The sequence below is a fragment of the Parasteatoda tepidariorum genome, chromosome 3 (assembly GCF_982258835.1).
Source record: "Parasteatoda tepidariorum strain Cologne lab strain chromosome 3, Ptep-v5.0, whole genome shotgun sequence".
In the NCBI taxonomy this organism is placed as follows: domain Eukaryota; kingdom Metazoa; phylum Arthropoda; class Arachnida; order Araneae; family Theridiidae; genus Parasteatoda; species Parasteatoda tepidariorum.
The window spans coordinates 71,358,280-71,372,257 of NC_141757.1; the positions used below are offsets into that span (position 1 = coordinate 71,358,280).

Below are 13,978 nucleotides of genomic sequence, written 5' to 3' on the forward strand. Positions count from 1 at the left end.
TCGTTCTAAAGTTTATTGAGGATGACTAAGTTTATTCTAAAAAGTGAATCACATTTCAACATAAGTAACAGCAAAGCTAATTTTTCAGAAAAAAAGAAAAAAAAAGTGATAAGGAAAATTTAAATTATTAGCAATATCAAATATTCAGGCTTAATTTTTAAAAACAGCAGTTTTTGTTTTTCAGTCAAAAAAGAAAACTGAAATTAATTTCTAACATGCAAAATCACACAATATGTTAATGAAAACTGTTCTAAGTTTAGTAGTGCACATGCGGCAGACCTTAAATAGTCAACATGTGGCCATCTGTCTTTAAAAACAAGAAAGAAAGAATAAACTGTATAACTAGCATAAGAAATTTTATCAATCTTTTCAAATCAATTTCAATAAATTTTTGGGAAAAAAGGTGAAGGGAAAATTACAACATTGAAATTCAAGTAATCAAAAAAATATATTTTGCCACTTTAATTTTTCAAAGAAATTTTCTTTTAAAATAACATGCTTGAAACAAATGTAGTTTAAGGATTAGATTAAAACTTAATGCAAAAAAATACTAAAAAAATAACCATAAAATTTACTGGTTAGAAATTAATTTTAAATAAAAGTTGAACACATATCATGCATATTATAATGAATACATTAAATAAGATTTAGGCGATTATAAAATATTTTTAAAAAGAGGTTAATATAGAATTTGTTTAATCAAGGAAAAAACACAATTTTAAAATATTTATTAATAACATAGGTAATACCTTTATAAGGACTTACCAACAACTGATTGAGGTCTAAGCTTTCTGGCATGCACACTTTTTCGTTTGTTAGTAAGCTTGGGTGTTGCCTGAATGTACAAATTAAACTTTTATATGCAGAACACTAAAAACAATTACTTAATAGAAACATATGAGTTACAAAGCTCAGATATTGAAAAATAAACATAAATATTGAAATTATCATGCTTAATATCAACACAGTTTAGCAGATTTAGATTAAGCACCATATGAAATTTAAATATTTCCTAATTATATGATTTAAATTTACTAATTTAAATTTTAAGGAAATTTCATTGAGATTAATTAACATTCTTATTTTAATCGTCAGTGTTAATTTTTAATAATTAAAAACATTTTAAATAGATAAATCTGATTTACTTTTAAAAATCGCTTAATCTTTCTCAGGAATAATGTGTTTTAAAATAAGTTATAAGCAACATTCCAGAAATATTTTTTTACTTCTTTAAACAGATTCTTTTTGCACTTATTTGGTATGTCTTTATAAAATAATTTTTTTCAGCAGCTATTCATGCTGTTATCACAAAAGTTATTTGACAGTGATTTTCAAGAATTTCAGTAAAACATACATGGGATACATAGCCAATAATTATCAAGTTTATTTCTGAACAAAAAAGAAAAAAATTGCTTATTTTAAAGATGCAGCATATTTTATTTTATGTATGAAAATTTGTCTGCATGAAAATGTATTTATCTTTGAAAAAGTAATTCTGATTCGCCTAGTAACAAACCAAATATATAAAAAATTATGGATAGCTATGTAGCAAAATCTTTAAGAAATTTTTTTCAAAAATTAAAATAGAGTAAAATGCAATATAAAACCTTCGATAAAATTTTTGTTTTTTTCCAGTTACAAGTAATTAATTGATTTGCACAACTTAGGCTACACTTTTAAATTTCTTAAGTTACTTTATGTGACTCATGTATTCAGTGTTGGAATTTTAAATAAAATGAATTCTTTAAAAAATTTGATTACAGTTTAATCTTTAAGTATTTGTCACAGGGCAAATTTCAGAAGGTTTTATTCAATTCTCATTTCTTTAAGGGTGCAAAAGAAACCGCATTTTGTTACAAAAACACATGCAGATCAGGAGATGGAATTTTACATGCATTAGATTCAAAGCATATAAAAGAGTTTGATTAACGCATATTCAACTTCAACTATTTGCATCGCCTTTGACTCAAAACCAGCATTATTTTAAAACTCAATTATTTATTGTAATACACAAACAAATTTCGGCTATGTGGACACATATGTGATAACAAGACTTTTAAAATTTATTAGAATTGTAATTCACAGCTATATGCAACATATCGTTAATATGATGGTAACTTACTCTTTCTCAGTGTTAATTATTTTTCAAAACTTAATTAGCAAACAACTATTAAAAAAGTTAGAAAATGAAATTACTTTCATACCATGAGGATAAGAAAAGAATAGGTAAATTAAACAATTTTTATTAATCTCAATTTTTTTATAACAAATCAATAAATACATTTATGCATATCAACTCTATTTATGCAAATCTATTAGATAAAATGTATGCATTAATATCAGTTCAAATAAAAAAGCGATATTTCCTTTAGAAAATATTCAGTTTTTATTATTAATTAGCAATATTATTAACTAGCATTTTTGTAAATGCACATCTGTACAATTATATTTGTTCTGAAAAGGTTTTTGTATCAAAATTTTATATTATATTTAAATTATTCTATAACTTTACTTACTGAAAAAAAACTATCATTTATTAATCCTGTATTCTTTGCTTGCACTAAGGACATAATAATTTCAATAGTACCTATTCTTTGGAAATATATCGTAATAGTGCTTAAAGATATTTAAAAAAAAGTTGGCTATCAATCAGCTTTATATGACAAAAGTAACTTACATAACTAATTTAAAAATAAAGTATCTGGAATAACATAAAAAACTTTTTCTAACATTACTTGAACTGATCAAGCATAATAAAATGGACTTTCTAAAAGTGTCTAACAATAATTTGACTGTTTTTGGCTATCTAAAATTATTTAAAAAAAACTACAAAAGTCATATAACACAAAGTCACATTAAAAAATAAAATGATCCATGCAAAGAAATAAAAGGACAAATATAATACAATAAAACCAATAAAGAAGATTATTTAAAGTACTTTTACTTTAAGAAAATTTATAACTTACCAAATTAAGCCATGCCAACTGCTGAGAGCATGATAGAAATATTTATAATTAAATTTAATTCAGCTAAAAGATTAAGTGTAAAATCTTAAATTAATTTCAATTTGGCAGAGAAATACTTCAAATATACTTACTAGAGGTGAATCTGAATTTTCACTATAGCTATCTCTATCCAATTGAGAATCACCACTGTGACTTATCCTAAGACCACTTTCAACACATATACCACCACGCAAAACATCAGGAGTTGTGCACCGTTGTTGATTAACTTGATCATGCTGTAAAACAGTGATGTTAATTTATTTAATTATTCAAATCACATTTTTGCTAAAAAGTTTTCTACAGCAGATTTTACAAAAAAAAGCTACCTACCAATTCTCGATGACTTCGAGATAAAGTTTCTATGATTTCATCTAGTATTCTGTCCGACACATGAGCAGCAACAGATAGGTTTACTTCACTAATAAAAATTAGGAGCACATCAATTTTAAATCTTCAGAGTACATCAATATTATATAATGTTCTTCACTTATAAGAATTAAGAGCATATCAATCAAATATTATATTGAAGTAGAAATATGGGGGTATGCACAAAAAAAGTCAATAAATTAAATAAATAAATAAAAAATTGCTCTATAATTTTTGTTGAAACAAATATAAGTTTAATTACTTTCAACTTTCCATGATAATTTTAAAAGAAATATTAGTTTATTGATAACGCAAGTAAATAAAAGTTTTTTTTCTCATTTTTTAATTAAAGTTTAAATCAAAATAGTAATAAAAATATTTTAGTGAAAAATACATTAAACAATTAAATTTCAATTTAATAAGATTTGAAACTTGAAAAATTTAAATAGATTTTAATGAGAAAGTTACTCATTTGCTCTGCTGTAAGCTTTGTTGTATAAAATTTTTTATAACGTTAGAAAATGATTAAGCTAAATCATCAATTGAAATAAGATTAATATCACTTTCCACTTAATAATGTTCATTTTAAATAGATATAAATCAGGGTTGGCAAGATTTTGCCACAGGTGGAAAAAACCATGGTAAATACCGGTAAAAACCGTCCTGGCAAAAACAGGTTTTTGCCAAGCAAATTGGCAAAAAGTGGCAAAAACCTATATTTTCCAAGATGAGAGGACAAAAACACATTTTTGATACAAAATTATTCCTAAAATTGAAATATATACTATAAATATAAATAATTACAAAAAAATTAACAAAATTATTATTCCATAATTAAATGATAATGTAATAATATATCATTTTAGTAGTTTAAAACATTATTGATTGGAAAATTTGTGATTATTCTTTTTTTTCCAGTGAAATGAACTTATTTTAAATTAATATAACTATAATTTAAAACATAAAATATCTATCAATATGTGTAGTTAATTATTGTACAAATAATAATTTTTTATAATAAATAATAATATTATGCAAATAATATTTATTTATTTGTAAAAAAACATTTATTTTAGGATTCTAAAATGAAAAGAGATCACAAACTTTCAATCTTTTAAAAATTATTACCATTATATTAATTATTAATATGTTAAAAATAATTTTTTCATGTAATGTATCAAAATTATTATTCCTTATGATTGATTTAAATTTGTTTCAAGTATTTTGTAATAATATTTAATCAGCAATTTAGATAATTTGGTTTTTGCCGGTTTTTACCAGTTTTTGCCACTGTCCTGGCAAAAACCCCTTTTTGCCGGCAAAAACTCCAACCCTGATATAAATATATAAAATTAGGTATCACACTAAATCCGTTTTTTAAGTAAGTAGCTCTTACCTGACTTTGTTTATAATACTTGTACCAGTTTGTTCAAGCAAAGAATGTCTCACAAAGTCGATGGGAATAACTCCCCTATCTTGACACAATTTTTCTAAATCTCGACGAACCTAAAATATAAGTATAAAAATAGTAAAAATTATTATAAAAAAATTCAATATTTTAAATTATTACTTTTAAGGTCTATTACCATTAATAAAATAACAATAAGTAATACCAATGTATCTGAAAGAGTCCTTTCAAATACACTAATTAATAATCATAATTACTGATTCACAATAAGTAGTGATCATAATAAATGAGAGTAAGATTTTTTTATGCATAAATTTTGAGATAAAAGAAAAATACTGAAAGGAAAAAGCAAATTATTTGATCGGTATAAGCATTAAACTTTAAAAGTAGAGGTAGCAAAACAAAATATAAACAAATTGGTTATAAATCTGAAATTAAGTCATTTACAAAATGAAATCATTCAACTTAATTTTTTAATCCCGCAATTAAGCTATTAACTAGGAAGGGTGCAGAGCAAATATATAATTTACAAACTGGATTTTTTTCTTTTGCTTCATTTATTTATTTTATTTTAGTTTTTTAAATATGTAAGTAGGTTTACAGATCCAGAATTATTTATGTTCTTTGAAATTGGAAACTGCTATGCATATTTGTTAAGAGTGAGCGTATTGGATCTCTTGTTCAGACAGTTTTTTTTTTTTTTTTTTTTTTTTTTGATATAAGCTGGTATCTGATCCTAAAGATTCTTTTTTCTTTTGCAATGTATCTTGAATGATATAAATCTCAGTACATATAGTTTAGTTTAATGTCAGGTATTGATTTTTTAATAAGTACATTGTTCTATAATGTTTTGGTTCTGATTTAGATTTTAAATTAAATGTTTCATTTTTAAAATCAAAATTTAATCTAAATTATCACCCTAGTTTTTTACACACAAAAAACTAAAAAAAAAGCATTTTTAATATTCGTAATTAATATAAATTAAGTATTTAAGCACAGAAAACTTACATCGTCACCTATGATGTTAGGGCACTGATCTTCCACACACTTAAGCATGCAAGATGCTGTACTCTAAATAAAGAAAAGACATATAATTTGGATATTAGTAAGGTATTTTTAAAATTCACAAATAAAAAATAATTTTAGTTTGGATGATCTACAAAAAAAAGTGAAGAAATTTTTCAACATATAAAATTTAATAGACTTTAAAAAAAAAGCATATTACAAGAATGATAAATTAGCAAAAAGAAAGGGAAAATGAATAAAATCAACTAAACTTACTATCAGGTGGTTTTCGATTGTATCCAAAAGTTCTTTCACAAAATCTTGTAGCCTTTTCTCAATTGCATTTCCAGATTCTTCTTGCAATAATACCACCTCATGCAACCTAGTTAAAAGCTACAGAGACAAAAAAATTTTGATGAGATTTCTCTTCTAAAATCAATAAACTGTTCAAATATTTAAAACTCAATGGAATTTCATATCACTGCCATATTAAAGTACAATGTATAAAAATAAAGAATTTTAAGCTTATTTTTTTTAAAAAAAGTTCCAGTTATGTGTGAGCACTGAACAAGAATTTATGAATGACAAATCACAGTACTCATTCAGCCACTCCCCCTCTTAAAAAAAAGTACAATCGTAATACACAGAATATGAACCTAGCTCACCTGCTTTGCATTATTGGCATCACTCAAGAAACCTTCAACTCTTTCTATTTCATCATTAGTAGCCCCTTCAGGTGTAACTCTCTTTAAATTGTTAACAGAATCTTGCAAATGTACCATTAATCGATCAACATTCTACAAATAATATGAAAAGAACATATTAATTTAAGAATCATTAAGAAAGAATTTTATTTGCAATAAGATTTTAGAAAAGTTCAAAAAGATGCATATCTCCAGTTATAAATTTTAATATTTACAGTTAAAGGTTGATTCTAAGGAATGATAAATCCTTACCAAGAAAAATGTTTTCAAATCATAATGTATGTTCATGAAATTTTCTTGTCATCTAGCCATTTGTATAAATCTCAGAACATTTTCAAGCCCGACAAATATTTCTAACAAAGCATTTGGAGAGGAAAATGTTATATTAATTTGCTTACATAGATATTTAAAGTTTAGAGGATTAAGAAAAATATTAATGAATATGCAGCCAAATTATATTTAAAAAAATTAGAAATTAAATAAAACAAAAAAAAATTTGAGTCTGTTAGTGTGTTGTTCACTCTTCTTTACTAATCAAGCTAGTGAGAAGAGAAATTCGTTTTTGAAAATTTCTGCATAACTTGCATCTATTTTCACAGATAACAGCTTTATTATGATCTGTTAGATCTATCAGTAACAACTAAGTCCAAAAGAGAATCTCAGATCCGAAATATCTGCATTCATAAACTAAATGTGGCCTGCAAATAAAACCTCTGAATTTAATAGGCTTACAATTGCTTAATGGAAAAATGTCAAGTAATAAAATATACCTGTTGTGCTGAGCTTAGTAAGAATCCTTGTTGAAGGCGGAATTGTCGACCATTTATATATTTCTTGGGAGAAACATTACGATGTAAGCAATCTTCAATCTAAAAAGGTTTCAAAAAGAAAATATATAAAATTGACATAGTTTAAAATAAATTATTGGAAGATTAAGCTAATAGAACATAAATACCCTTTTTAAAGCTGACTCAGTTTTTTCTGGAGCAATTTTCATAGCTGCTGTTGCATCAAATATTGGGCAGGGCATGTATCTCAGAGTAAAATTCCTAAAAATATATATATAATTGTATAAACAATGTAATTTTTTGTGTAAATTCATGATGTGACCAACAAAATATTTACAAATATTAAACTTGGATAAAATTGTTTGTTGAATTCTTTAAAATAGGACAGGTTTCAAAAAAATTTGATTTAAAAATCAAACAAAATCACCAGAAGTCCAATTTTCTCAAAAATTATTATTTATGTATATTTTGTTTAGAAAAAATTTGTGCTTAGAAAACTAATTAAAAACTACAATATCTAAAAAGTTTTAAAAGTGTTAAGATAATGCTTAAAATAAATTTATAAACTACTGTTACAACTTTTTGATGAGAAATACCCAGGCTTAAGTTACAATACACTGGTACTGCTTGAAAACTACATGTATTTTACACCTTAAAGGCATTTATGAATTGGTTTTATCCTAAAAAGGTGAATCGTAAAGATTAAAATATTTGGCTAAATGAACTTAATACTAATGTTCTTAAACACTAATGTTAGAGAGAAAAAAGACTGAAGTCTTGATAGATTTATTCTCCTCTTTTATCAACATGTACTAATTACCCAAGAATAAGAAAAAGTTGAGATTTGTCATGAGGGCAGAAGATATTAAAGCAAAAATTATCCATATGTCTTGATCAGAACTTAATCAAAATGTTATTCTGTTCCGCTTAATTACACTCAAATCATTAATCGCTCAAATTATAAAAAGGATCTATATTAGATAACTAGTAGTTGATCGACTTACTTGTTCATCAATTATTAATCGAAGTTTATAATCACATAAATTTGTGTCTCAAAAATATTATCCTGTTTGTAATCCAAAATGATCTTTCACTTATTTATTGAAGCAGGTAATAAATTAAACTCACTTTTCCAGAGCGTAGGCTACATCATGGAATCCTTGAGGTGGAGTTGCATTTTTATCCCAAAGAATAGATCTTAGTTTAGAGTTTATTTGCAAAGCTTTTGCAAGTGTTTTAGCACCAGCGCCACCCATATAATTTCCACTATAAAACAAGTAATTTATCTTTAATTCCATGAGTCCAAAAAATTATAAGAAAATATTTGATAATTCACATCTGTTTTCTTCCAATAGCTACAGAAAAGGAATACAAAGACAAAAGAACACTGATTTTATTGCAAGAAATTTTTCTTTTATTTTAAATAACTAACTTTGAAAATTCTGATTAGTTGAGTTCCATCTAGTTAAGACTTTATTGTGTTACAGAATATTTCTATTTTTTTTTATTTTACATGAAATACAAAAATGTAGATAAACAACAAAATCAATCAGAAAACATTTGTATTTTATTTATTTTACATAAAAGCTTTGTGATAATTCATTATATTTTTCCCACAAGAAACATAAAAAGCTTTAAACCAAAGCAGACTTTATGTTAATTCGTCCTTACCTGCAAACTAAAAAAAAGTTTATTATAAATCTGAATTATTTTATTACCACCCTTAATAAGTAATCAAATTCTTTCCCATACAGATTTCATAACACTGAATACCAGCACTAATATAACTAATAACACTATATAACTATTTTGTACTAAATGATGGGTTACACTATAAACCTTTTTACCAATTGAAGGTAATAAAAATTTTGTGCTAAAATTCATTTTATATACATATTCTAATTAAGGGCAGATTTTGATAAAATGAAAAACTTTCTCAAAACAGAAAATCTATTAAAAAACTTTCTGTAAGCAATTATAATTAACTCTTAAATACCAAAATATTAATTATCTTTTCAAATTAGTTTGAACCCTATTGTCACCATCTATTTCAGCAAAATTTGAAAATCCCCAATTTTTTTAAAAATATTTTAATTTTTCTAAAACTCTATATTGGTTAATAGATGCCTGAAAGTCAAATGCAATGGTGTTATTGAAGAAAAAAGTGGGGCTGGAGGAGCAGAGAAAGAAATTTTCAAATCAATCTTCGCAAAATTGGTGGCCTGATTGATCAGAGAATTTATGTTTAAATTTTTTTTTAATAAGTAATACTTAAAATTTTTCAGTAATGCTGAAATATATTGACTGCAGGGTAAAATAGGGGTTGTTTTTCGTTTATAATGAGTGCTACTAAAAAATTTTCTGCGATAGTAACATATTTTTTGTGAACAGCGCTCGAATATTCGTGTATATTATACATATCTGATAGGAGTGTGTTAACTTAATATGTTATAGAAAAAACTAATAACATAATTAGAAAAGAGGAAATGATCTTCAATCAAATCAATTATTTAATTAGGCAAAAAGAAAACAGAGCCTCATTTTCAAAGCAATAAATAAATTAATATTTAATAAAAAAATTTTAAAAAAAGACAATTAAAAATCATACGTTATATCAATAGCTGTTAGACACTGATTGCTACCAAGAGCATTGATCACAACACAAGCGTCACCCCTCAGCTTTGAATCAGCAAGCGATAATGATTCAAGAACTGTATCCTCTTCTTGAATTAATTGTACCAATGAATCCATAACACGTGTCATATACCTAAAAATATTTCCAATATGAATAACAATTTACTGCATGTTCAAAATTAGGAATTAAAAATACTTTTATTTAATGTTTATGAGTTAACAATAAGTCAATATAATAACAAAACATGCTTACTTAGGTTTAATGTTCATAAAATTTCTACCAAGGGATAGATGTTTGATGGACTTATTTTTGGCAACAGCATTAACAATATTGGCTAAATCTACATCAAAACCTGTTTGAAAAGATGGAGGAAAAAATTGATATTGACAGTAAAAAAAAATTTTTTTTTCTTTGATAAAACCAAGTTTAAAAAAAAAAAAAAAAAAAACTATGTATATATTCAAAAGCAAAATTAATTATTTGATAATTATGTTTAACTATTACAGATAAAATGTTATTTCTTAAATAAAAGCTGTGACAATTAAACAAGAGTGTACCATACTTCCTATAGCTTTGGGCACAGAAAAGGGGATGAGGATGGGATGTAATAAGTGTGCCTAGCTCATCAGGCACAATGAATGCACGGTGGCCACTATTCTACCCACTTTTTATCTGCATTATAACAGCATAAAATGAACATTTGTTTGTCAAAATTATGAAAAAATTTTATATCTCTACCACTGGGAACTATTAATAAAAGTTTTTTTTTTCCCTAATGCCCGCCTATGTTAACATCCGTCAATTCAGGCATATACAGGGCGATTTTGTTCGCCTCTCTTTCAGGGGCACCATATTAGGTGGGCCAACGTCGCTCCCACAGTGAGGACAGATAGTACAGAGAAGGAAAGAATATACATGCCCTTGCTCGGGATTCTATTAATAAACGTATGAACGTATGAATATCAAACTAAGAAATATGATATAACAGTTTAATTTCAAAAGTAATTAAAACCGCAGCTTATGTTTACATTTTACAGTTTGGTAGAAATGGTAGAACTACTTTTTTGATAAGTAGTAAATTGCTTTACACAATAAAAGAAAAGACAATAAGGAACAAACAAACAAAATAGTAAAAAAAAAAATTATGTGTTATAAAGATTTTAAAATATTAGATAAATTATTATTTGAAGATTAAGGGGAAAGAAGGGTTCATGTATATTTTTCAAAAACTGATGATTGGATCATCATCTATTGCATTTTGAAAAATTACTGATCATCATCTATTGCATTTTGAAAAATTACTAAGTTTTGACAAATCAATAACGTGAAAAATCGATTCTCCCCAAGAGTTATTACACTATAAAGATGGGTCATTCTGTGGAAAAATCCTTTCCTTTTTACACACAAAACCGTTTTTTCTCTGAATCAGCTTTTATGTACAAAAACTGTTCTTTCACATAGTCTACAACTCTGTATTTACATTTTTAAGTAAATTTTATAATTATAATAAAAAAAATATTTAAACATATATTTTGAAGTCAGAAATAATTTTATTAGGTGAGTAATATTGTATAAATAACAATTTCAGCTCAGGAGCAGAATTATATTGAATGTTCAAGAACACAAACTTCAGATAATTACAAATGTTCTGCAGATATTGTCAATATTTAACAAGATAAATTATAACAATTTTTTCAAATGACAAATAGTTTTATTTTGCAAAATAAATTTGCTAACTTTAATTAGTTAAATATCAAATTATCTATTGTGTCTGCAAGGAAGTGGGTATAAATAGTTTTGCTTTAAAAATAAATTATTTTACAAGGACTTTGATTGTTTTGGGAGATATACAGCAGTTTAAAGCACTTTGTGTTTTCGAGCATTTAAGTATCCATTCAGAAAAATAATCCAAACACTAAAATGACATTTAAAAAAATTACCAGATTCAAATATTTTTTCTTTATTCTTCAGTATATATTAATCAAATTTATATGGGTTAAAGATGAGTACTTTTAAAGTATTTCCTCCTGATGCTCAAAATAAAAGAAGAATCTGTAAATCATAATTTTAAAAAAATCTGTACTTACCATTATCACTTATGTCTAAACTGCACAAGCATCTTATTCCAGGTAAACATGACTCAAGAACAAGTGCTCCATGAGATTTTAACTCATTATTACTAAGATCAAGAGAAATATCTGTGGCTATTTCATTGCAGGCTAGTCCTAACAGCATAGCCCTGTAAAATAATTTTTTTCTGATTTCTACAAAATTTAAAAACAATAGAAATATTCATGCTTTTTAGTTTAAAAAAAATAATAATTAAAACAATTTCCCCCCTTTTTTTAAATTAAAGGGTATTTTAATTCCTTTCAAAAGCAATGAAACTTCCATAAATTATATGCTTTTTTTATCCTAGCAACCCTAATTAAATAATTCTGCAGTTATTCTGCGCTCATTGAATATAGACTTATTGAATAGACTCCAAAATTAAACTTAATAACACTTATTAAAAATTAGGAAAATGTAATATAAACAAACAAATGGTCTTAAGCTGGACAACCTTACTTATCGCCAGTTAGAATAAGAATGACTCCTTTTAAGAGAGAGGTAATTCCTAAAAGCAATGCGATGGCAGCGTCATTTCTGAATTAACACAAATAAAAGACAAAATGATAAATTCTGATATTACAGTCTTAATAAGTACAAGTTATATCTATAAAAATATAATTTTACATGAGTTTTTTAAAAAATAAATAAATACATAATAAAAAAATAAATTCTTAGTACTTTCAGGATTTTCTTTGACTAATACTTTTAATTTTGACTTTATTACTTCCTAACACATTTACATAGCGCGGTTTTATAAAAGCAATTATGTGTAGAAATTCAATAATGTCAAATTAAGGGATTTGATCAATGAATATGAAAGGAAAAATTTTGCATTATGGAATTTATGTATAAATATAACACATTGAAAACTTTAAAGAAAACTTAAACCAAATTCTCATTTGAGTAAAAAAAAATTATGCAACTAAAGTATAAATCTTTACATGATAAAAACTTATAAAATAACAGTACAACAAAAAAATTTCTTTTGATATTAATTAATGAAGGAACTAATCAATTAACTTACTTTAATGCTTCTACAGGCAATTTATTTCCAGACATATTTAATTGTTTAAGAGCTACTGTGCTTGAGAAAAAAGCTTTAAATGAAGGAGGAACATTAACTTCTTTTGACTTCTTAGCAGAGAACTGATTCCTGGACAATATTAAAACTGCTAATTTTTGTGTACAACCACGGAGTAAAGCACCAAATACCTTAAAAAGTAATATCAAACTAATTATCATCAAAAAATTTAAAAAGTAATATTTACACATTTATAAAATAAATATCACTAAAAAGAAACACCTAGTTAAGGACAATAAAACAAGAAATACAGAAAAATGAATAGTATACAACTGCATGTTAAAAGAAATACTTTAAAAAAATTAATACTAAAAAAAATAAAAAATTTTATTAAAAAAATCAAATTTTTTTCAGTAAAATAAAAGAAAAATACTTGCTTATTATATCATCAAAAGACAATTCCAAAAACAACTTTGGCAATGCACTTTGATGCTCAAACGTTTACCTCCACTATTAATAATGTATTAATAACTGAGGGGGAAAAAATTTCCTGCATCCATATAACAATTACTGTTGAGTTGGCATGTTATAGCTAGTAACCAGAGCTACTAAATATACTTATACTAAATATGTGCTGCTTAACAGGGTATTCTAAACAAGAGAAAGACCTTTCAATCAACATTGAGAGACTTTTACATGACCAATGAACATGGAATAGTCTTTCCCAATAAAAATTTGGCCAGCATTAGGTAGAACTAGCTTGAGAGATGAAAAAAATTTATAAAGGGTAGAATTTAATAAAAGAAATTTCAAAATTTCACTCTCATTATTATTTAATTAAACTTAAATAAGAATTAAGTAAATAAATATTAATCACTTGGTCTTTTATGTTGCCCAAAAGAAAACATATTTTTTACAATAGACATGAAATTTC

The 13,978-nt window shown here is 25.3% G+C and overlaps 1 protein-coding gene across 3 annotated transcripts in view; it reads right to left on the reverse strand.

Annotated features, from left to right (window-relative positions):
• The window catches only part of LRR (capping protein regulator and myosin 1 linker 1 leucine rich repeat protein), a 58,483-nt gene that overhangs the window by 24,169 nt on the left and 20,336 nt on the right, over positions 1–13,978 (reverse strand). For 2 of the 3 annotated variants that reach the window (XM_087159513.1, XM_087159515.1), the window contains exons 14-28: positions 13,048–13,235; positions 11,999–12,150; positions 10,164–10,263; positions 9,885–10,043; positions 8,405–8,542; positions 7,444–7,537; positions 7,259–7,357; positions 6,450–6,581; positions 6,061–6,177; positions 5,788–5,850; positions 4,768–4,877; positions 3,336–3,423; positions 3,098–3,241; positions 2,967–2,987; positions 766–835 (exon numbers count right to left, since the gene is read on the reverse strand). In XM_087159513.1, the coding sequence (XP_087015639.1) occupies positions 766–835; positions 2,967–2,987; positions 3,098–3,241; positions 3,336–3,423; positions 4,768–4,877; positions 5,788–5,850; positions 6,061–6,177; positions 6,450–6,581; positions 7,259–7,357; positions 7,444–7,537; positions 8,405–8,542; positions 9,885–10,043; positions 10,164–10,263; positions 11,999–12,150; positions 13,048–13,235 (1,675 nt within the window). The remainder of the gene's footprint in view (positions 1–765; positions 836–2,966; positions 2,988–3,097; positions 3,242–3,335; positions 3,424–4,767; positions 4,878–5,787; positions 5,851–6,060; positions 6,178–6,449; positions 6,582–7,258; positions 7,358–7,443; positions 7,538–8,404; positions 8,543–9,884; positions 10,044–10,163; positions 10,264–11,998; positions 12,151–13,047; positions 13,236–13,978) is intronic. The other variant, XM_087159514.1, reaches the window with a different exon arrangement.